The 25476-nt window shown below is 42.2% G+C and overlaps 1 protein-coding gene across 3 annotated transcripts in view; it reads right to left on the bottom strand.

Moving 5' to 3' along the window:
• Window positions 1-18717, bottom strand: part of QDPR (quinoid dihydropteridine reductase) — a 35358-nt gene extending 16641 nt beyond the window's left edge. Inside the window, exons 1-4 of one of the 3 annotated variants that reach the window (XM_020992733.2) lie at window positions 18347-18410; window positions 12588-12723; window positions 11427-11519; window positions 9071-9167 (exon numbers count right to left, since the gene is read on the bottom strand). In XM_020992733.2, coding sequence (XP_020848392.1) covers window positions 9071-9167; window positions 11427-11519; window positions 12588-12608 — 211 coding nt within the window. In that variant the 5' untranslated portion in view covers window positions 12609-12723; window positions 18347-18410. Of the gene's footprint in view, window positions 1-9070; window positions 9168-11426; window positions 11520-12587; window positions 12724-18346 lie in introns of all 3 variants that reach the window. The other 2 variants (XM_020992725.2, XM_020992736.1) reach the window with 2 other exon arrangements.
• Between the last annotated feature and the right edge of the window lie 6759 nt (window positions 18718-25476).

Below are 25476 nucleotides of genomic sequence, written 5' to 3'. Positions count from 1 at the left end.
CACACACACCTGGTTAATGACCAACAGCAGAGAAATAAAGAGCTTACTTCAATTCACTCTTTATTTTATGCCAGTTATTTCCCAAACAATTTACCTCATTGTTCTGATTCTCACTGTCCCATCTTAGGAATGAATGACAGGAAGGGGGCTACCAGGAGGATAAAGGGTCTCTAGTTCGTGGCCTGGGAGGATTATTAGTTGGAGGAATTGTGAATATTTATCCTGCAGAAAAGAAGAATTAAGGGCACATGCTGACTATCTTCAGCTGAAGGGCTGTCAAATGTAAAAGAAATGAGATGTGTTCTGTTTGGTTCCAGAGGGCAGAATTAGAAGGAACAAGAACAAGGAGGAAGAGAAAAAGGAAGAAGGCAGAAGGAAGAGGAAGGAACAAGAGCTAGCATTTATACAGAGCTGTTTTCAAAGATATACACACATTATCTCATTCGATATCCACCACACCTCTGTAAGGTGGGTGCTGATACCCCCATTTACCAGAAGGAAAACTGAGGCCTAAAGAGTAACCTTACACATTGTCCAAGATCACAAAGTTGGCAATCCCCTATGGAAGACAGTTAGACTTGTAGTAAGGAAAAATTCCCAAACCACCAGAGCTAATCCAAAATGTAATGGATTGACCTGGGGGAGGGATTGAGCTCCCGGTCAATGAAGGGCTCCCAGGTAGAAGATCACTTCTCAGGTGGGTTGAAGAGGGGGATTCTTGCTGCGGTACAGGTTAGTCTAAACGGCTTCAGAGATCCCTTCCAACTCTGAGCTTCTAAGATGGTATAAAACAGCATCCCTCAGAGTTGTAGGATGGTATGTGAATAGACGCGCAATGAGAAAATTTTGAAGCTAGCAACATGTGTCCCTCTAAATTACTAAATATTAAATCACATAGCCAAACACACTTAACACATGCAGTGATTTTTATAGGAAAGTGTATTTCATTTCCTGCTGTAAAATTTCCCTAAATGTTGTTGTTATGGCTGTTGTGCAGTTGTATCTGACCCTTCACGGCCCTGTGGACCATGACATCTATGAGGTTTCCTTGGCAAAGACACTGGAATGGTTTGCCATTTCCTCCTCCATCCCTAAATATACACATACGCATACACACACACATATATATATATATATATTCAGATATACATATGCATATGTATATATACATACACACAGGAGAACAATACCTTTTTTCAAAGATTCAAAAGGCTATCATATAGGAGGGAGCTGAGACGATCAACGTGAATTTATTAAGCACTAAGTGTCAGGAACTGTGCTAAGCACTGGGGATACAAAGGAAGACAAAAAAGCCAGTCCTTATTTTCACATTCTAATGGACTTTAATTCTGGGTAGCTAAAGAAGGCAAAATTAGGACTTGAAGGTAGAAGTTACAGGAAGGACAGTACAGTGAACAGAAGCCTGGCCTTGGAATCAGAAAGACCTGGGTTCAAGTTCTTCCTCACACATTCCCTACATACCATCTCATCTCAACCTGCTGAAATCTGACCTATCCTTTGAGAACAAGATCAAATGACACTTACCCAATAAAACCTTTCCTGATCTCAACTCCGTCCTCTACTTCACTCACAACCATCATCATCACAAATAACCATTGTTACTGTTCAGACTCTTTATGACCCCATCTGAGGTCATTTGCCATTTCCCTCTCCAGCTCATCTGACAGATGAGGAAACTGACGCAAATAGGGTTAAGGGACTTGCCAAGAGTCACACAGCTAGTAAGTGTCTGAGGCCAGATTTGAACTCAGGAAGAGGAGTCTTTCTGACTCCAGGCCTGGCACTCTATCCACTGTGCCATCTCGCTGCCCAACCCCTATCTCCTTACTTTATGCCTCTTATCTACTCATAATCTATTTTGTACCATAGCTACTCATGTGATCCTGCACAAGTCATTTTACCTCTTGGTGCCCCAGGCAACTCACTAAAAACTTAAATCACTGATCTGCATAGGTTAAAAGGAATTTCCATACCAGGAGCTGTCTACAGTAATGAGGCAGCAAGGTTGCACAGTGGCTAGACTGCTGGCAGATGAGTACAAAGCTGGCCTCAAACACTTACTCGTTGTGTGACCCTAGGCAAGTATCTTAACCCCGTTTGCCTATAGTTTCCTCAACTTACCTCACGCAGTTGTTGTGAGGATGAAATAACATTTGTAAAAGGGTTTTTAGCACAGTGCCTGTCACACAGTAGGTCCCACATAAATGCTTATTCCCCCCCTCTATAAAGAATTTCCCCCAACCCTAGGCTAAATATAATCCTAATAATCAGAGCTGTCCAAAAACAGAAAGATTTGCCCATTAGGTAGTGAGTTTTCCATCACTGCAGGTCTTCCAAGTAGAAACTAGAGACAATTTTTCAAGGAGGTTGTGAAGAGAATTCCTGCTTGGGGTCACACCTCCAGTCTTATGGTTCTACTCTACTCATATCACTGCCTCCTCATTCAGCAAACACATTTCCTCCCCTATCTCTGGACTTTGTTTAATAGTGAAAACCAATGTCTCATACAACCTGTTTTTGGTAGAAAAATTGCAAGCGATTCTGTGTCTAAATAGTGTGGAGTGAGTGCCCAGCTGGGCTCATTTGGGCAGCAAAGCAAACGATTCTGCCACCAGCCAACATGATCAAATATGCCTCTAAGGCCATTTGATGGCATCTGTCCCTACACTCTTCTTACCCAGGTAGCAACATTGTCACCTTTATATTCAAACTCCAGCCAAAACAGGAATCGAGACTATCTATGAATTTATACCAAATTGTTTTTTCTCCCCCATCAAATGAGAAGCTTCAGTCCTTTATCCTTCTTGTAATATAGTTTCTTATGAGAAATGTTATTTTTAAAAATTAAATGGGAAATTTTTAGCTATTAAATTATTATACTTTGGTGAACTGGCTTAAATGCAAAGCTTGTTACAATTTATGGAAGAATATTTTATTTATAAGATCCAACGTATCTAATAAAGTTTAAACCTATTATAAGGATCTGTAAGAATATCCCCATATAGTCATTAAATTGGACTTTTACAGAGTCATAACTTTTTATGGCTGGGCTTTTAATTCCAGCTTTAAATTCTTCTATAAAAGGGAAGTCAAGATTGTAATTCCACACTTATTCTAATACTTGGGCCCTGAAAGAGTCATTTCAAGTATCAAATCATTTCTTACTAAATGGATTGAAAAAAAAAATCTAAAATCTGATTGGTCAAATTAATACATGGCTGGCTGAACTGAGAATTAGTACAACCACTTCTGGCAAACAATTTGAAATTATAAATGAAAAGTAACTAAGCTGTTCATACCCTTTGACCCAAAGGGGCTTAATAAAAGAAAAAAAGGTCCTGGGTAGAGCCTCTTCTGAAGAAGAAACCAAAAGCAGAACGGTCAAACCAACTGTGCAGTTTTAAAATAACAAGCTATTATGAAACTATAAAGAAATGATAAATAGGAGGAATGCAGAGAGATGAAGTAATGTTTATATGCAACACAACGCAGAACAGGAAAAGCGCTGGTTCTAGACTGGGGAGTACCTGGGTTCGAGGATCACCTCTGACCCTTAGTACCTGCATGAGCTTGGACAAGGACCACAAAAACTTCCCTGGGCCTCAGTTTCCGCATCTGTAAAGGGAGGAGTTTGGTCTAGGTAGCCTCTGAAGCCTTCTTCGTTTCTAAACTCATGATCTTACGACCTTAAGTGACACAGAGGAAAGAAAATAGAATGAAGAGAAGCAGTTCCAGCAAGACCACAAGGTAAAGGATACGTAAGGTGATATGGAACCACTGAACTGGGATGTAGAGTCTTAGTCCTACAGAACTGGGGAGGAAACACACTTCCTCCTCTGAGCAGTGAAGAGGGGACCATGGCTGTGGAACAAGGCATACCTTATACCCTGAAAGACCAACTATCAGTTTTGCTCCACAGATACAAGGAAGTTCAGAAGAATGCTGTCAACCTTAAAGAGTTCTACATAAAGGTCAGAGAGCATATTATGATTATGTTATTATTTTAATATATTTTTATTTATTTCATTAAATATTTCCCAATTATATGTAAAAATTTTTGACAATCACTTTTCTAAATTTTGAGTTTCAAATTCTTCCCTTCCCACTCCTTCCCCACCCCTTCAGAAGGTAAGCAATACAATACCAATGATACATGTGAAATCGTGCAAAATACATTTCCATATCAGCCATGTTGCCAAAAAAAAAAAAAAGAAAAGAAGTTTAAAAAAAGTAACTTCCATCTGCATTCAGAGTTCACCAGTTCTCCTCTCTAGAGGTAGATAGCATTTTTCATCATGGGCCCTTTGGGTTGTCTCGGATCATCATCTTAATCAGAGCAGCTAAGTCTTTCACAGTTGATCATCACTACCATTGATTATGTTATTAATGATGGCCATGGTAGACCTAGGATCACTGGGAATTTCAGAGTTTTTAGGGAATTTTTTTCTTACCTCTTATGTAATAGCTATTAACAGTATATTAGTACATATTAATAGTACAGATTATAAATATAATATTTTAGTTCTAGTTTTATTATTTTAATACTTATAGATTATGATCTATATATTGGTAATATATAGATTGTATATTAATTATATATAACCATATATTAATATGTATTAATACTATATATAATATTATATTTTACATGAGAATCTATTCAACTAATGACTGGATTCATTTTTCAGAACTGGGTCAGGAAGAAAATAATGCAATCACAACAAACCCATACCTATTCATTCTGTAACTCAGTCTTTTCCACTGGAAAAATGAGGCATGTTTAGGGGAGGGATGATTCACTACTCAGCATCCATCCTCTTACCTAGAGATCACTGGTAGATCCCACATGCGGGGGGGGGAGGGCGCATAGGGAGGGGGTACATGAGGGAGTACTGGAAATTTGCCGGCTCACTCGACTGGGATCAAGTAAAGCCATAATTGCTGAAAGTCTAACACTGAAGGTCACTGAAGCTTGGCTGTGAGAGAGGAAGTGGATGAAGTGAGGGAGTGTTGAAGAGGATGGAGCCATTGTGCAGAAGACAAGCCTAAGACTGAATGGATGGGAGGGTGAAAGGAAAAGGGGGGAACGCAAACAATCTTCCCATCTCTGACTGGAGTCAGCCACAGCCCCCTTGGAGTCATTCTAAGGCCCCCTCTTTGAAGACCACTGCCATAGAAATGAATTCCTTTTATGGTCTTCTCGCGCAGTCTACAATGGTGTGGATGCCACCATCCTTCCATTAGTAACAAAAGTGTGGTGTGACAAGAAAGCAGCTAGAGGCCCTGTCCTCAATCTAGCAACATGAAATGGGACACGACAAGGAACCCTGGGTTCCACCAAAATCGCACCAGATGCCCCATCATCAGGGCAGCTAGCAATTACCAAGGAAGAGCCCTAGGGCTTAATCTCTCCACTTAGCCAAAGGAAACTGGAACTAAAGATAACAAACTGGCCAGAATCGAAACTGAAGCATGAACTGGTCTATCTCTGCCTCCATATATTCCCTTAATTTCTTTCATCTTCCCAGCAATGAAAAGTTATAAGCAGTTTCCCATATATGTTCTCATTTAATTCAATTTAACAAACATTTATTAAGCGCCTGCAGGATTCTGCTATAACAAATAATGAAGGGTTCCTGCTCTCTAAGGAGGAAAGAGATACATAACAAGTAATCACATTAATGATAAATTTAATCATCTTAAGCCTTAGATAACTCCCATAAGGTAACAGCCAGTATTAGGAAGAAGGGGGGAGCACAAAGGGAACCATGAACTAGAAGGTTTAAACCCCAATTTGACCATCAATTGATAATATAAGCTGGAGGAAGTTATCCTTTCTGGGCTATAACTAAGGGGAATGGAGGACTTACATGACCTCTAAAGCCCCTTCTAGCTCTAAGATCCTATGATTCTATTAACCTCACTTTACAGATCAGAAAGGGGCAGCTGGGTGGCGCAGGTGATAGAATGCCCAGCCTGGAGTCAGGAAGACTCATTTTCCTGAGTTCAAATCTGGCCTCAGACACTTACTAGCTGTATGACCCTGGGCAAGTCACTTCAACCCTGTTTGCCTCAACATCAGTCAGAAGGAAATGGCAAATTATCACAGTATCTCTGCCAAGAAAGCCCCACACTGGGTCATGAAGAGTCAGACACAACTAAACAGATATGGAAATTGAGGGAGAGAGAGGTTAACTCCCAGGTCTGAATGGTCTCTGGCCACAATTACACCATACCACTACTCCCTTAACTGGTGGTGTAAGAGCTATTAATCTAGCCCAATTGCCCACCCATGCAATCCCAGGGGTTAGGTGGCAAAATCTAAGCACTAGCTAGCAGAGGTGGTGCAGGGCAGGGAACAAGTTTAAACTGGTACGGCAAGGGACATGTTTCTGGAGCAGCTTCCACAGGGACCTGGCCAGGGGAGTTCTCAGACTGATTTTTTAATTTTCAGTGTGAGTATTTTCACCTTAGAAATCTACAATCTGCTACGAATCCAGGCTTTACTGTTTGGCTGACTGTCTGGAGTTAAGAAAATGTTAAAAAAAGAATGAATTTAAAAGTGCTTGTGCCTGAGTTATCTCCCCAGCTAAGCTGTTAAGTATTTACCAGCAGAATTCTGTATCGATCAACAACCTCAGGGAATGAATTCCTCCCTTGGATGGGAGGCCTGGTGACTGTACTATAATACTGAGCATGATAATAATAACTACTGGCATTTATAAATTACTTTAAGTTTGCAAAGAGCCTTATATTCATTATATCATCTGAGCTCCCCAATACCCCAAGCCTGGGGTACCAACAGGGACAGGTAGCAGTGGAAGGAGAAAGCCCTGGACTTTGTGTCGGAAGACCTAGGCCAGGGGTGGAGAACCTGAAACCTTGCGGCCACATGAGGCCTCCTAGGTCCTCAAGTGCTGGTCCTTTGACTGAATCCAAGTTTGGTTCCCGACCCTTGGCCTAGGCCGAAGCACCAGTTTCCCCACGTACTGTGTGTCCATGGGCAACTGATTTAACTCCTTCAAAGCACTGGGCTTCAGTTATCCACAGAGCAGAAATACACTGCTTCGTAAGCCATACATGCTTTATAAAGTGAGTTATCACTGCAAATATATATGCTAAGAACTCTAGGCATGGCAGTGACCAGTGGTAACCACAGGACTGATGAGGAAGCACCACAGCAGTGGTGACCTTTTCAGAAAAGAAAAGGGTACATATTTTAAGATATTATTGATGTGTTGATTTGTTTTTATTTCATATAAAGGAACAGTCTACTTGAGAGAAAGGGAGGGAGGAAAGGGAAGGATGGAAAAAGGGATGGAAGGAGGAAGGAAGAAAGGGAGAAAGAGAAAAAAGAAGGAAAGAAAGAAGGAAGGAAGGAAGGAAGGAAGGAAGGAAGGAAGGAAGGAAGGAAGGAAGGAAGGAAGGAAGGAAGGAAGGAAGGAAGGAAGGAAGGAAGGAAGGAAGGTTGGTTTATTAAAGGCATTCTATATGCCAAGATATACTTACTCATTGTTAGGGATAAAAACACAAAAATAATGCAGTCTGTCCCTATTACTTTCTAATGGAGAAAACAACACATATAGAAGGGTAGAGGCCAGAGAGAGGTATTTTGGTCTGAGAAAGAGATAATGATGTTTAAAAAGAACATAAAAAAACAGACAAAGAGAGATTGCAATTAGGATGAAAGGCGTCTGCAAAACAGAGGCTGTTGAACATGGAGTCCATTTAGCAAAATCATTAGTATGACTCATCCACCCCCAGGTGGGAGTCTGTTTCTTGATAATTACCTGAATTACACACTGATGTTTAGGGAACAACAGACCCAAACCCAGGAGGAATTAATATCCTGGACACAACAGAACGATGATGGCTTTCAAAACACACACAGACATGTTGTGGGGAACAGGGGATGAGAAGAGCAGCCTTTCCCTGTCCTAGTCAATCTGAGCTCTGCCCTCCTTCTGAAATCATCCCCAACATATGCTATAGGTGGGTCCTTACTGATGGGAAGGGAGGAGAGATCTCAAACTCTGCTTGCAAGTTCCCAGGTCATATCACGCAGAAGTATATGTGGTTAAATCAACAAGTCTTTGTGAAAAGAAACAAACATTTCCATAGTAATAGGAAAATGGATGACTGCTGACCTAGAGAATACCACTTCGTAGCTGGTATACTCTCCAGTCCAGGGCTTCTTCAACTTTTTCCACTCTTTCACATTTTTCAGCAGTTTATCAGCATTGCATGGCAATGCACAGGGCAAAGTACTCATGCTTTGTGTTCAGAACCATGGCTGCAGTGAAGTTGCACTGAAACGTGGGCAAGCGCTGCCAGAAACACGTTGGATTCATTACACGTTTGATTTTGAATTAATTTTTGCTCGCTGCGCATTCAGAAACCTTTTGCTGTTACCAAATTTTTCACGACCCCATGACTGCTACCTGACGTTTAAGAACTGCTGGCTAGACCAGAGATGTCAAACATGCAGGCCCCCTTCCTGAGTTTAGCCTGAATCAGATTAAAATGTAATTGGGAGCTATTTAACAAAATAAAGATACAAAGGAACACAGATAATGTTAATACATGGTTTTCTAAATCAAAATGTGGCCCGCAGGGACCCTTATGTACTGTCTAGTGGCCCCCATTTTTATCTGAGTTGGACAACACTGAGTTACACAGAGCAGGCACATAATACATGTTTGTTGAATGGAATGGAATTACTCAAAGACCATCTGTTCGCCAATGAAAAGAAGTGCTGGCCTCTCAGTCAGCGTCAGCAGCATTTGGAAATGAGCTTCTTTTTTTTTTTTTCCTGCCCTCCTGCTGAATTCGGTGCCTTGTCATTCTCCTATCATCCTCTGGGCTACACCTGTAGTTACAGTAGTGATCCTTCAGGCACAGGAGTCTGCTTGCACCTCCCTCCCAAACACTGGCTCCCTGAGAGGGGAGCCTCAGTTATCTTTGTCTCTCTCCCTCAGTGCCTAGCACATGGAAGCACGATGTGTTGAACAAATGGAGGAATGAATCATGCAGAAAGAAAAAGGCTTACATTTAGCTTTGGCACTGCCTCCTGCCCATCCTCCAGCCACACAGAGAATGGCATCCACCTTCTTATCGCCCAAAAGCTTCCCAACATCAGCAGTCACCTTCAACAAAGCGAAACAAAGTTTTGCAGGTTTTTAAATTTGTTTTGTTTTTTAAGATTTTTTAAATTTATGTAATAAAACAAGCATTTCCGTAACATAGTACAATTAAAAAAAGACTGTACATGAAACTACAAATCTACTGTGCCCAATTTGCTACTCTTTTCAAACTTACAACAAAATTATCATGTAAATTTCTTTTTTTTCCTTCTCTTCTCTCCCCTCCAACTCCCTCCCAGATGACTACCATCAAAGGATGAAACCTGAATAGGCTTCTACTGGCCCAAGCTCCTGGGTTCCTTTTAATTTATTTTAATCAATTTCTAATATCAAACAGACTGCAAACTGAGATGCCTTATGTCTGTAAACTGAATAACCATGACGAAACTTTGCAGATCTCAGAGAACTAATCAATTAACGGCAGCCACAAACTACATGCTTTTCAGAAAGTCAGAGAATCAAGCAGTTAACAAGCATGATTTACTCAGTCTCCCTCAGTTTCCTCACCTGTACAATGGGGATAACAACAGCACCCACCTCTCAGGGTTGTTGTGAGGATAAAATGAGATGCTATTTGCAAAGTTTTTGCAAATCTGTAAAAATTTGTGAATTTTTAAAGCACTACATAAATGCTGGCTGCTATAATTATTTTTATTATATTAGAGTTGAAAAGAGACCTTAGAAGTCAACTAGTGTACCTTTTTCATTTTGCAAATGAGGAACCTAAGCCTAAAGAGGGTGAAAGATGGATGCAAGGACACATACTGGTAATGAGCTACAGAGTTGGGACTGGAACCCAGATTGTCTGAATCCAAACCCGGCACTCTTTCCGCACCACTCTTGGCTTTGAAGACATATCTGAGGCATTCTACTTCTTCACCGAGATCCCAGAACAAAACATTCATGTTGTTCATGATATCTCAGAAGGCCGGCAGCAACATCTTCCAATTGCTACTGGGAGCATCTTTTTAAATCAAGACATTTCCCCATCCTATGCTTAAGTCCATTACCTCTCCTCCTGCCAACCTCTTGGCCTAAACTACTCCTCTGCAGATAGGGCTTTCCAGGCTCATTTCCTCCTCCTCATTTTTTTAACCCACTCCACGCCTTCCAAGAGAAACCCATTTCCCTCAGCTCCCTCGTTTTATCATCAACTACTTTAGACTTGGCTCCCAACTCCCCTCTACTCATCCTTAAGCTGCATGTTCCCTCTGCTGAGTGTCTCTACCCCAGCTGTGGAGAACCTTTCTTCTCTCCCTGGGTATTTGTGCACATTATGCACATGAGGGCACGGAACCAGCTGCTAACCACCGGGCCTTGTTTATTTCAGACACGGAGTAGTGTCCCTGCACTAAAATCTCCTCAAAGGATTATTTTTCTGTCGCCTGTAGTTTTCCTGGGATCCGAAGCTTTCTGCTTCATTGTCTGCAAATTGCTATCTATTAGGTATATTTCCCTCCTCAGATGGATGATTTTATACCTATTCAGACTGAAATTTCTCTCTGTGAGACTCAGAGAAAAATAAAATAAAATCCAAATTTCTGTTTACCTGGCTATCTTTAATGCTGGGGGGTGGGGAGGGGAGAATGGGAAGAGAAGGAATCTTACTCCCTTCCTCATCTCCTTTTCTAGTCATACATTTCTCTAATGAGGAATGACAGTAGTTTTTATTATGACATCTAAAGTTCTATTTCAGTGAAGATTTCTCACTCATTTCCTACACCCCATCTCATCTCTACCTGCTAAATCCTAACCATCCTTCAAGAATCAGGTCAAATACCACCTCTTCCATAAATCTTCCCTGATACCCACTCTCTCCCCACCCTACCCAAGTAATTACTCCCTCTTCTGAACCCTCAGGGAACTCTGTAGTGCTTCTGTTATCTACTGATTCTGTTTTACTTTTGTAGCACTCAGTTCAGAGGCAGGAGACATTAGTACAGGCTCTTCAAACCCAAGATGAGTTAAAAACTCAATGTTCTCATCTGTAAAATGAGACTGATAATACTTACCTATCTATAGCCACAGTGTTGTGAGGATCAAATTAGATAATATATTTAAAGCACTGTTTTGTAAATTATTCTACAAATAACAACTATTATTACTATGGTCATTACTAGATAAATTAGTCATAAACACAGGGCTGTCACGCACTATAGTCCCTAATAATTTTCACCCACTATGGTGTCTAATAATTGCCGAATAAATTTGAATTTTGAATTCACAATACTCTATCTTGTCCTGGAACATTTTTATGATCACCTGGTCAGCTTGCTCAGTGAAGGAGTCAGTCATTTTAACAACCACACTGGCGTTGGCTTCTTCATTTTCTACCACGTCAATACTGGCAACCCACTAGTGTGAACAAGAAAGCAAAAGATTTAGTAAAGAGACACAACTCTGTTTATCTTTATAAGACAATGTGGCAGCTGAGGAACCTCCAAAAAAGCCCACTAGAAAGGGTAGTTTATAAACTATTCCAGGCTTTTCAATACTCTGTGATAAGGCCTCTCTTCTCCAAAAAACCCTAACCTCCTCATGTTCCCTTATTTCAAAGATGAAGAAATGGAGATCCAGAAGGTGGAGAATTACCCAAAGTCACAGGATGAGTTAGCAGAGGCAGAGCTTGGGATAGCGAAATACAATTACGGTGGACCCTGTTATCTATATCAATATTACGAATTCCACAAAGCCATTGTTGAATCAGGAAGAAGTTGTATTAACTACTTGAGAAGGCCAGGCATCCCAAAAATGTGAAAGCATGCATGTGGCAGCATGTGCATGAACAAATGCATACCTTTTTATTCCCTATTCCCCACTAGAATTTCCTTCCTGTTTCCCCATTCGTTGGGTACAATAGAGGTTATAGCCTATCAGAAGTGCCTAATTTCCCCACATCTCCCACTCCCCACAATTTGGTGACCCCAACCCTTACTTGGGTACACCCTTTTTTGTTAACCTTAGAACCGGTTTTCCACCTGTTAGTCTATGCACCACCAAGAGAGTTTTATTTTTCTAATGTAACTCCCTTTGGTTCAACTTCCACCTAACCCCCAGACTGCATTCCTTAAAGTTTCCACCTGGCTTTCTGTGGAAATAATAATTTTAAAAAAAAAACCTCTTTCTCTGACTCCAACCTCTGCTTAAGTGATATGCAGAGGCAACATCCATATATCTCACAACCCGAAGTGAGAAGACTGGGCAAGTCACTTAACCTCTGTTTGCCTCAGGGCTAACAATAGCTCCTACCTCACAGAGTTGTTGAGAGATCAAATGAGGGTCCTGGTGGGACCCACTGTGAGCAGAGGCAAGCATTTCTGAGAAATAAGTGGACAGGAGGGATTTTAAAATGTGCATTTTCACTATTGTTTATCTCCTAGTTTATTTTAGTTTTTCTTCTCCCCTTCTTTCAGGGTTGCTCACCACCATCACCACAGACTCCATGTATGCAGAGGTGGGCCGGGAGTGTGAGAAGTTGAGTTTTTAGGTTGGAGGCAGCTGGTAGGTTTGTTTTTCACTCTTGATGCAGATAGATTGTTTGTTTTTCCAGAGGGACAAGCTGAAGAAAGAGAGGAGCTCTTAGCAAATTTAACCTACACTCCGGAAAACGTTTCCCTAGCAACATAAAAGAGACTAGAGTCCCAGGGGCGGGGAACCTGTGGCCTTCTAGGTCCTTGGGTGTGGCCTGTTAACAAATTCCAAGTTTTACAAAACAAATCCTTTTATTAAGGAGATTTGTTCTGTGAAGTTTGGATTCAGTTAAATGGCCAAACTTGAGGACCCACAGGGTCACATGTCACCTTGAGGCTGTACCCTGGACTAGACTTATGATTTCACTTCATTATTTATATCTACAAAAACTTCAATGAGGTAGATGCTGATTTCTTTTATGATTTCTTGAAATACGATGTCTAGGCTCTGTTTCATGGCTTTCAGGTAGTCTAATAATTCTTAAATTAGCTCTCCCTGATCTATTTCCCAGGGTCACACAGCCAGGAGTGAGTGAGTTTGAGGCCAGATCTGAATCCAGGTCTTCCTGACTACTAGAGGGAGAGTATAGACTGAAAAAGAACAAACGCCCTGGTTTTTAAAAAAGGAAGAGCAGAGTCTCAAAATTACAGATAGGATAGAAACAATGACTGTAGGATCATTGAAGATCGAAAGGACCCTCAAGGCCATCTAGATCAAAAATAAACCAAGGCCCATAAAAGTCAATTGATTCTTCCAAGGTCATGCATTCTTCTCTAACTCCATTATGAGAGCCTGCATGGTAGAGTGGCTAGGGAGACAGTGCCAGATTCAGAAAGATCTGGATTCGAGTCCTATGTCAGACACATTCTGGCTGTGTGACCTTGGGAAATGATGACTTCTCAGTGATCTAGGCAATTCCTAACCCTACGCTAAGTGCAATAAGGAGTTTCCTCATCTGGGAATTTTTCAAACTGTTGAACCCATAGGTCAAGTCCCTTACCTTATAACATAACATAACATGGCTTCTGTAATAGACCCAGACAGAAAAATACCATCAATGGCAACCACTTCCTAAGTGGCCAAGAATAGCTGAAAAAAAAATTTAGTAATGTTTTCAAACTATTCAAGGGACCCATCTCGTTAGCCAGTACCAGTAAGAGGCCCAGGACGATTATTCAAAGGAGAGCAAATTTTCAAATTGGGCAAATTAGCAGGGTCCTGTTAGAACACTCCAGGAATGTTAAAGGTTCACCTGGGAAAGCTCAGGTCAACAAAAATGTGGAACATGCTACATATTATAGAAGACATTTAATAAATGTTGAATGATTAACTAACTGATTGGATTGAAGCACTTCTGTTGCTTTTATTTTCTTCTGTTTTCTCTGCTAAATAAAATAACCTTTGGATTGTAAATAGAACAAAAAAGGTGCACAGGCAGTTGAAACCCAAGAGAATTAGGGATCGGGTAAGGGCACAACACAGGGCCCATTGAGTACAAGTCACCAGGCCCAGATGAACTGGAAGGGGTCAGTCCCAGGGTGGTGAACAACCTGTCAGGATGTGACTGCTAAGTCACTGTCATCAATCTTTGAGATCACAGGATGGAGAAGAGTAAACTTGGCCCTGATTTTCAAAAAAAGAAAAAAGAAGAATAAGAAAAATTGACTTTAATTTCTTGTAAAATTCTAGAAAAAGCTATTAAAAAGATAGAGATTGAACATCTAGAAACACAAGCAGGAATCACAAAGAGCCAGCAAGATTTCATCAAGGACAGGTCATGCTAGACTAACATAGTTTACTTCTTTTTTTTTTTTAACAAAATAAAGAGATCGGTAATAGGGAGGATAATGATAACCAGCATCTATATAGTACCTACTATGTGCCAGGCACTGTGCTAAGCACTTTCACAATTATCATCTCATTTGATTCTCACAACAACCCAGGGAGACAGTTGCTATTAGTCCTACTTTACAGTTGAAGAAACTGAGGCAGACAGCGGTTAAGTGACTTGCTCAGGGTCACACAGCTGGTAAATACACCTCTGGTCTTTGTGACTCCAGGGCCTGCATTAGCATACAGTGAAATACCTGGCTGCCCCCCAGAATGCCAGACACATTGTGTTGTTTCAGTCATGTCCGACTCTTCATGACCCCACTCAGGTTTTCTTGGCAAAAATACTGGAATGGTTTGCCATTTCCTTCTCCAGCTCATTTTACAGATGAGGAAACTGAGGCAAGCAGGGTTAAGTGAATACCTCAATTTTAGAAAGGCATTTAACAAAGTCTCTCATGACAATATATATGTTTATTTATATATGTATATATATAAATAAAACATTGTAAAGACAAACAACTTTGAAAGAGTTAAGTTCCTGTTTTACCATCAAACTTACTCTCCCTATAACCTAACACAGTTGCCCCAAAACAGAGGCCTTTCAAAACTGGAGAAAGGACCTCTGCCTGGGAATCAGGAACCTCGGTTCCAGTCCCTGTTCTACCACTTTTTCATATTAGGCAAATCACCTAATATTTCTGAACCTCAGTTTTCCCAAATGTAAAGGGAAGGAGAGGAGAGAGAAGAGGTAACACTGGGTCATCTCCTAAATCTCTTCCAGATTTAAAATTGATTAAGCTCTATTAAAAAAAAAATTTTAAATAAAAAATAATGGCAAAGGAACTACAATCAAATGATGAGCCAAACCTTGAAAAGATCAAGAGGGACAAATCAGAACATCTGAGCTAGAAATTACTCTAAAGGTCCTCCAGTCAAAGTCCCTCGTTTTATTTTTTTTAATTTTTAAAATTTATTTTTAATTTAATTTTTAATTTTTTTTATTTTCTCAACCAAAGACAAGGTTTATTAGAACATCCGCCATATTGGGTAGACTCTTAAGGAGTCTGAACATTAGTGAGCTATTGGCTAGATTATAAGAATCTGAGCAGTGTTTAGATTTTAAGACTCTAAGCAACTTAATGGAGACAAGATGGACCTTATATACAGAAAGACTGTGGGAGGGATCTAGGGAAGGCCAAGTAGTCTGTGGGGACTTGAAGTAATAGAACGCCAGGGACCTGGACCACATGGTCTAGCCTAGCTAGGATAAAAGGCGGGAAGTGGCAGGAGGCCATAGGGAGGTAAGACAATGGAGGACTAGTTAAGGGTAACAGAACTGGGAGACTGGGTGTAGCCACAAAGATGGACGAATGCCAGAGTTTTGGCCATGTAAGAACGTCCAGAGCTTTTCTTTTTTGGGGTCCAGATCCCAAAAGTCCCTCATTTTAGAGATAAAGAACTGAGACCCAGAAAAGTGGAGGGGATCGCTTTAAGGTGACAGATGGAATTAGTGCTAATGTAAACATCGCTTCCATGGAAGGGATTTTCCCTATAACATTAACTGATTAGGCCTCTGGAGTCAAGGTCTTCTACACGTATCTAAGAAGCAGTGTAATGCTGGACACGGTTGTCAGGACATGGTGTCAGGAGACCTAGGTTCAAATCCTGGCTGTGGAACCACCAACAAAAAAGGGCTTTGAGCCTCAGTTTCCTCACCTGTTAAAATGGGATAAAATAACACTTGCACTTCCTACCTCATAGTGATGTTCTGCAGAAATGCTTTACTGATCTTAAAGCTCTATAAAAATCCGTGGCTAACATTATTGTTTTCCAGACACTGCCCAGGTCTGGAATCAGGGCAGTTTGCCCTTCCCCTAAGCCCAGAGTCACCTAAAAGCTCCTTGCTGATGGCTTCTTTACCTTTTCCCCTCCTGACAGGTCAACAGACCCCTTTCCCCTTCATCTGCACCCCTGCATTAGGAAACTCAAAATCCCTGTTCTGCTGTGACTCAGGCTACTCTTCTTCAGAACCTCTGTCTTTGCCCCTCTTACATTCCAAGGCCTTCATATACACCCAGCATTATTTCCCCCAATTAAAGTGCGAGTTCCTTTTTTCACTAGTACTCTGAAGCCCTTAGCACAGTGCTTGGCACACATAGTAAATGCCTAGTAATTCTCCTCCTATTCCTTCTTTATCTACCCCACATTCATTGATCCCTCACTGTCCAAGCTAAGTTTCCTTTGACCGTGCCTGAGATGCTCAGTTCCTAAAGGGATCTTGGAGCTCATTCAAGTGGGAATTCCCTCACAGTCCTGACTATCCCATTTGACCCTACAGATGAAAAATAAATTTTACTGGTCAAACGAGCTATGAATGTTCTCAATAGGGACAGATTCCTCTTTCAACGCGTAAATGTTTTGGCAAATCTTCCTTAAGGTGTTCACTTGCTGTCAAAATCCCCAGGAAAAAAAGAAAAATCTTGTGTCCAGCACAGGTGTGGGCCTAGCCTCTATTAGGCCGGCAGGAGGCCCCATATGGACAAGTACAAGGACCTTGACCCCAGCCTGCCAGATCTAATTTCTCCCTTCACTCCCAGGAAGTTAACACTGTCAATGCCAGCCTGTCACTGCCGCGGTGAGGAAGGGAGGGAGGAAGAAAAGGAAGGTGTCAATCAGATTTGCACATTTAATTTGTAAAAGTAGTAATAACAACAAAAGGAACCTAACTGCAAGCCTGTGTCCCAGGACTACAGACTACGGGTGCTAAAGGGGAATGTCCTTAAATTAAAAGCACAAAAGTAAAGAGGGGGGAGCCCTAGTCCTCTGAAAATCCGGGTTTAGAGGGGATATTAGAGATCATGCAGACTTCCTTATTTGACACAAGAGGAAACTGACACTCGAAGGGGTTTAGTGCCTTGCCCGAGGTTTCAAGAGTCTATTAGTAACAAAGCCCACGTAGGAACCCCGGCCCCCCAAATTCACCCAGTCTTCCATCCCACCCTTAATCTACAAACTCTGCAAACTACAACCTCCTGTTGGGGCTGCACCCCAGCTTCCCCTCCTTTCCTCTTCCCCAAGGAAGAGGGAAATGAAGTGGGTGGACGACACAGGAGCAACCCAGTCTCCCCAGTGCCCTTTCCCTGTGGCCCATCTTCCCCTCTGTCCCTCCAAGCCAGGAGACCCTGTCCCTGCCAGCCAATATGAGGACCCTTGCTGGGCTGGGGAGTGCACAGGTAGGTGCGTCCGAGAGGTGCAGCCACGTACACTTTTAACACCCCATTACAAGAATTAGGTCTCTTTAAGCCTAGGAGGTAAAATACCCGCCCCTCAGGTCCATGTTTCAACCCCACCCTTACAAGAGCAAGAAGGTAGCAGAGAACGGAGGGCGTGGACACGGGGGAGGGGAATGCGTGGGCGCATCCGAGCATGCGCCAGAGAGGAGGGTGTCCATATGTTTTTGGGTATCCTAGAAGCAGGGGCATGCACGCGATCACAGAGTAGGGGTCCATGTGTTTTGCAGTATTCCAAAAGCGGGAGCATGCATACGAGAACAGGGGAGGGGTTCGGGTATTTTGGCGTATCCCAAAACCGGGGGCAAGCACGCGAGCAGAGTGGAAGGGACCTATGTGTATTTTGGGGTACCCTAGAAGCGGGAACATGCGCACGAACAGAGCCGTGTACGCATGCATAGGCGTGCGTGTGTGCACGGAAGTACACAAGAAGTGAGGCCGTGCCCACAGACAAGGAAACCCACCCCCGGCTCGGTTGTTCGGAAAGGCCAACCCCCCCCCACGTGCACACATACAAATGCTACTTTCCCCCGTTAAGTCCCACGCACAAAGAAACGCCGCGCGGCGGCGGAGCAGCGGTCTGCTTACCCAGTCTTTGGCCCGGAAAGCGTGCACGCATTTGGTGCCCAGTGCGCCCCTGCCTCCGTACACCAGCACCCGGCGCGCGTCCCCAGCCGCGGCTGCCATCATCCCCGTCCGCCCCCGCCGCTCCTCCGGCCGGCCCCGCCTCCACCCCGCACGACACGTGCTAAGCGAGCAAGACAGACAGGAGGTACGCTCCGCTCTGCGCGTCGGGAAGCGCTGCTGCCGCCTAGTCTGGCTGACCTCGGGGGGTGCGCCGCGTCGCACCCAGGCCCAGGGCAGAAAGGGGCAGCACGGGCTCCGCCTCCAAGAAGGAAGGCTGGAGCCCAAGGGGGGGGAGACGCCGTGCACACAACTAGGCACAAGGGGTATGTGCAAGTTACCGTGACGATGATCCACGGGGGGGGGGGAGCGCTACAATTAAGGAAGAAGGCTAATGGTTGGGGGCTAGGAGCCAGGGTCGGAGGTAAGGAAGGGGAGAATTACGGATCGGAGGGTCAGCCAATGAAAACGCAGAGTCCGGAGCTGGAGCGTCCAGTGTGAGGGAGGAGCCCAATGTCATTGGATCAAAGCGGGAGAGAGTAAAGTGGAAGGAGATGGGGAACGCCTCTATCTGTGAACACTAAGGTTTTGCTTATTATTATTGTCACCAGGGGTAGAAACCATTCTCCTGAGGTTTTTCTTTCATACTTAGCAGCCCAGGGAGCTGTGTACAGAACTCAGTTCTACAAATCGTTCATTCAAAAAACCACTGCATTGTACCTGGTCCCTTTACTAGGCTCTGAGGAAGCTACAAAGTTTCACTAGAACATAATAGGTCCCTCTCTCGAATCATCGACTGGTCCTGGACATAGATAAATAAAACAAATCCTGCTTTAACGAAACTTACGGTCTAACAGGAGGGAAGACACGTGTCTACAAATTAGTTATGATACACAGAGAATGTGATAAGGGAAATGAAGACATCCCTGCAAGAGAAATTTGAGGAAGAAGAGATTAATTTCACCTGGGGGTGGGGAAAGGCAGTGATGTAGAGGCCTAACGGAGGAAGATGTGGGACAACATTTATAACACGAATCATCATAAAATTAAGCACCAGCTGTGTCCCCAGCACAGAATGAAGTGTTGGGGGAGATAGGAAATTTAGATAAGCCGAAGTCTCTAGCCTCATGGAACTTTACTGTCTAGTAGGATCTAGGAGGAGAACAGGACACTAACATGTGTAGCTATAAAATACAACATTATATCATAAGCGCATCAGAATTACAAAACAAAGTGTTGTGTGTGGTGTGAGGGGAGAGGTTGTTGTTTGCTGTTTGTCCTTCATTCCCGTGGCATCAGTAAGGTGATGCCATGCTTACAAGTGAATTGGATTTAAGTGAGGGAGGGCTGTGCAAAGACACTAGCCTCACTTTTTTCTCAGGAGCCCATTTCTAGCTGGAAAGGTTTCATGGAGGAAGTAGCATTTGTTGGGTTGTAAAGGATAAGTAGGAAATCAACAGGGAAGAGTTCAGTGTCAGGATTTCTACTGGGTAGAAGATGATCTCAGTTGGAGAATCAAAAGAAAGTGCCAGGCATCATCTGCTGGGAATGGGGGGAAAGAGGAGCTAAAGGCAGAGTAGTACCAAGAATGTGACATCCAGAAAAGCAGGGGGCTCAGTCAGAAGCAACTACATCAGAGACATACAGGAGAGCTCCATTGGGCATCATAAACATACACTGAAAGTGGCTGAAGTTATGCTGGGCCCTGAGCAAAAAGTTTCATCCCTGGCAGTCACTGTTAGCTCTCTGGGTTCTGATATGTAAATGAACTTGTTCATTTTATCTTCAACTCATTCTCCTTCAGGTCCCACCAAATCCCGTTGATTATACCTTCTCCTATAGGGATAGCTCTCTGAGCTAGATGCAAGGGGAGTTGGTGATAGCAGACTGGGTGGTATTAAACAGGAAGTTCCCCAATTATCTAAGTGAGTACAATGAACTAGAGAAACAAGAAGTCAACAGAAGTATACATGAGTCCATTGTCTAGTGTACTGTGTTCAGTTATGGGTGCCATGTTTTGGGAAGAGCACTGATAAACTAGAGAGTATCCACAGGTGAACAAGATAATGAAGGACTCAAAGATCAAGCCATATGAGGACTGGTTGAAGGAAATGGAGATAGCCTGGAGGGAGGGGAAGTTAGCTGTCTTTAAATATTTGAATGGCTGTCATGTGGGAAAAGGATGGGACTTGCTCTTCTGGACCCCAGAAAACCAACTAATCCAGTCTAGGCCAACCCATCAAACATTAAGTGCCTTCTGTGCGCCAGGCACTGGGACAAAATGAAAATGACATGTCTTGTCTTCAAGGAGGGGAGGGGAGAATAGAACACATAAATATAGAATTATGTATTTGATTGGTTGAGGAGAGAGCAATTAACATCTAATGGAAACGGGAAAGGCTTCCTATAAGAAGCATGTGAGTTGAACCTTGACAAATACAGGAATTCGAAGAGGTAGAAGTTATGATGGAGTGTATCCTAGGCATAGAGAATAGCCTATGCAAAGTCATGGAGGCAGGAAATGGAATTCTGAGTTCAGAGGACAGGTAGGCTTCGGCTAGAATATAGAGGGCATGAAGACTAGTTCTAACCAAGCTTGGAAAGGCAGTCTGGAGACAGATTGTGAAGGGTCCCACTAAGGAGTTTGTATTTTGGCCTAGAGCTAATAGGGAGGCCTGAAGCTTCTTAATAAAGGGAATGATGTGGTCAGACCTGTGATTTAGTCAGATTAATTTAGCCCATGTGTGGAGCATGGATTATTGCTAAGAGACACTGGAAGGAGGGAAAGTAGTTGGGAAGAAATTAGGTTGATCCAAATAAGAGGTCACAAGGGCCTGAAGTGTCATGGTAGCAATTTGAATGGAGATGGATACATTGTGGTTCAGTTGTGTCTGACTCTTCCTGACCCCATTTGGGTTTTCGTGGCAAAGATACAAGAGTGGTTTGCCATTCACTTCTCTAGCTCATTTTACAGATGAGGATACTGAGACAAACAGGGTCATGTAGCTAGTAAGTGTCCGAGGCAGGATTTCATTTCAGGTCCTCCTGACTTCAGGGCCAGCACTCTAGCCACTGTGTCACACAGCTATCCCTATAGGAGATGTTTTCAAGGTATAATCAACAAGATTTGGTAACCGATTGCATATTTGGTGGGAGGTGGAGGTGAATGAGTTGAAGATGCCTCTAAGATGGGAAACGTCGGTTTATTAGGGGAAAATAATGAGTTCTGTTTTAGATCTGTTGGGTGTGATATGTCTATAGGGCAACTTGGTACAGGTGTCTTAACAGATATTTACTAGTGTAGGACTAGAGCTCTTGAGAAATATTGGAGGTGGATACATAGATCTAGGAGTTATCTGCAGAGAGAGTTAACTGCATGAGAACTGATGATATCAACAAGAAAGGTATAGAGAGAGAAAAGAAGGCCCAGGATAAATCCTTGGGGAATATCCACTGATAGGACCCGAATAACAATCTTGCAGCAGAGCCCGAGAAGAAATAATCAGACAGGTAGAAGGAGAACCAAGATAAACCTGCCCTTCTTATACTTTTATCACAAAAAGAAGAGTTGACATATCTGTTTGAGTCCCATATAATGATTGCTCACACAATAAAACTGAATTGACAAGGAAAGGGGGGGGGGCGGCCTACGTGACACAATTCTCAACCAGGCAGTAGCGAATGAGAATTGTTTTTCCCATAGTTCCTGGGTTTGGAGTGTGTCTGTAGACTGGTTACAGATTTCCTGAGTCTGAAAAAAGCTGCAAGCTTTGGTAGGTATTCTGCTATGTGTTATTTTATTCCTTTTATTGATTCTGTACCTAAATGTAAAAATATGTACTTATGTGTATAATATAGGCATTATATTTAGGCATGTCTGTTTATTCCGGTAGAATATGGCCACAAAGAGCTCTGCAAATTACAGTTGATTCAGGGAAGAGGTAGGGGTTTGCTGATGGGATAGGGACTCATGGCTATTTTGTTTGGGTAAAGCCACACTAACTACACCCTGTAAAATACCATGACCACTGGGGCCACTCAGAGAGAGAGAGAGAGAGAGAGAGAGAGAGAGAGAGAAGAGAGAGAGAGAGAAAGAAAGGGACAGAGAGACAGAGACAGAGATTAGTTTATAGAAGATGGCTCGCTATCTAAGAAACATGAATAGACTGGAATTTGTTCCTTCCCCTGGTTAGAGGGATACATAGCCCAAGAAAGTGGCTTCCCCCATCCGGCTTCTTCGAGTGAACAAGATCAAATTAGTTGTTACTAGTGCCACCTAGTGGTTACATTTTTCTAGCCCTTCATGTTTATGAAGAATTTTAAATACATTATCTCATTTCAGTCCTCCTACAACACTATAGATGGCTGTAACCCTTGCTTTCTCCACCCTTGTGACAGGGTGGAAGGAAAATAGCTTTGGAGTCAAAAGACTTGAATTAAAAATTACACTTCTAAAATTTCTTCCGTGTATGACAAATCACTTAGCTTCCCTAAGTCTCAGCTTCCTCTTCCGTAAAGTGAAAAGATTGGTCTAGATCAGCTGTTTTTTTTTTCAGGCACGGGGTTAAGTAACTTGCCCAAGGTCACACAACTAGTGTCAAGTGTTTGGTCCTGACTTCAGGGCTGGTGCTCTATCCACTGCACCACCTAGCTGCCCCCTTAGATCAGAAATTCTTAACAGTTTTTTGTGTCATTGTGATGGGAGCCTTTAGAACTTCTTCTTAGAACAATGTTTTTAAATATATAAAGTAAAATATATAGGATTGCAAAGGAAACTATATTGAAATACTGTTTTTAAAAATACTTTGTTTTAAAAATAGAGAAGTTCATCATTCTCAAGTTAAGAATGTCTGATCTAACTGTACTCTAAGGTCCATTCCCAGTTCTAGATCTCTGAGCCCTAAGTGAGGTGGGAAAAGTAAATGAAAATAACGCAGGTAGGATAAGCTCTAAAAATAAGTGTTTGGTAGCTTCCAGCCATAGACACATAAAGATTTTGTCCAAGCAGATAAAAATTTAAGTAGATATTATTGTTAGTCATTTTCCAGTCATGTCTGACTCTTCATGACCCCATTTGGGATTTTCTTGGCAGAGATACTGGAAGGGTTTGCCATTTCCTTCTCCAGATCATTTTTCAGATGAGGAAACTGAGGCAAACAAGAAAATTAAGCTTGGGATCACATAGCTAGCAAGTGTCAGAAGCCATATTTGAACTCAGAAAGAGGAGTCTTTCTGACTTCAAGCCCAGCATTCTATCCACTGTGCCACTTATTTATGTAATAAATAAAAAATAGACATAATATTTAAAGGGCTATTGTCTGACTTATCTGAAAGAAAAAGGAATAGCCCGTAGACCTCTCCTTTGTCCACAGAAGTCAATTTAATCTGGGTTCCCTACAGCTAGAATATTCTGCTCCTCTGTCTTCACCTATTAATATCCTTTACATCTAAGTTAAATGTCACCTCCTCCCTAAAGCCTTCCTGAATTCCCCCCCCCCCAGTCCAGAGCTGTGCAATCTTTTTTTGTGCGTGTCATAGAACCGTTTGGCATTCTGATGAAGACTTGTTCTCAGAATAATGTTTTTAAATGCACAAAAATAAAAATACAAAGGATTACAAAGGAAACCAATTATATTGAAAAAGTTATCAAAAAATGTTTAAAACCAGTTCATGGCCCCCAGGTTAAGAACCCCCTCCTCCAATAATTATACTCTTACTAATTATATGAATTGAACATTATATGCACATAATCATAATAACATATTTCATTTGCATGTCTTTTGTAGAAGACTCAAAACATACCATAATTTCAGAATGTCCCTGGTTTTATGTGTTTTGCTTATCCTAATATCAGCCACAGCCAAGGTGTACCTTTGCCAGGCGTGCTCCTGGCATGTAGTAGAATAAGCTCTTTACGTGGAATTAAAAGACGTAAGCCAGATTCAAGCCCAAGATCCTCACTCACTATGTTGTTTTGTACAAGTAACTTAACCACTCTGAGCTTCAGTTATCCCATCTGAAAAATGGGGAAAATGACACCAAAATGATTCAAGGTTTTGTAAATATCACATGAGATCATATATGGAAGGTATGTTGTAGGCATAAGTTGCTATATACATTTGTCATTATTATGCCATATGAGTACTATGTAGAATGATAAAGCAATGGAGTTGGGGGTTAAAGCACATAACCCAGCATAACCTGTGTCCGTGCCATGCTTTCTTATCTATATCAAATTATGTGCTTGCAGGTTCAGGGTGGTGATTTAACGGAGAAAGAAAGCTTGGAGATGGCACCATATGCCCTCGCTGGGAAACCAGGGGAATGCACACTCGAAAAGAGCAAAAGGCCACGGGAAAAGGAAGAGGTGTGGACACTGGGTTCCGAATTTGACTGCCTCCATTTCCTTGTGTTGTCCTTAAAATTTCACTTTCCTGTTTGCTAATAGGGCATGGGGAACAAGCAGCTGGTGTGGTCAGACTGCCTGGAGGATTGAGACTGTCACACCATGGTGGCTACAAGACGCCAGGGCCCAAGAGCCTATGTCCGGTGATTCAGATCAGAGGATGAAAGAAGCAAGACTGTGACCCTAAAGTAGGGTGGAGATCAGCTCCACTGAGGCAAGTCTGATCCCGGAGTAGAGACTGGCAAATACTGAAAAAAATCCCATTAGCCAGTGAGCTAGAGAAGAAGAAAAATCTCTCTGACCATTCTTCCCTTTCTTTCTCTTGGTATAGTCTCTAATCCAGAGTACAAAAAATGAAACAATCCCAACCCTCAATGAGCCTACATTCCACACAAGTTACTTAACCCCTGAACCTCAGTTTCCTCATTTGTAAAATGTTTGCACAAGATGTACACTCTGGTCCCTTCTGGCCCTAAATCTATGATCCAATGATTTTTGTTATATTTAATGAACCTTGTGGCCATAGTATGATGCATATTTATGTCCTATGGATATAGGGGATAATTAACTAAGAGAGATTACAGATGCAAGTGGTGACTTGAGTTGTAAATTTCATATTTTTTATATTTTGAGCAATATTCCAAATCATCCAAGATTGCAAACCTGGCCCAAAAGGATTTAAATGCTC

Source organism: Phascolarctos cinereus, unplaced genomic scaffold, assembly GCF_003287225.1.
Source record: "Phascolarctos cinereus isolate Bilbo 61053 unplaced genomic scaffold, phaCin_HiC Scaffold_9;HRSCAF=440, whole genome shotgun sequence".
Taxonomy (NCBI): domain Eukaryota; kingdom Metazoa; phylum Chordata; class Mammalia; order Diprotodontia; family Phascolarctidae; genus Phascolarctos; species Phascolarctos cinereus.
This window is presented reverse-complemented; position numbering and strand designations above follow the sequence as displayed.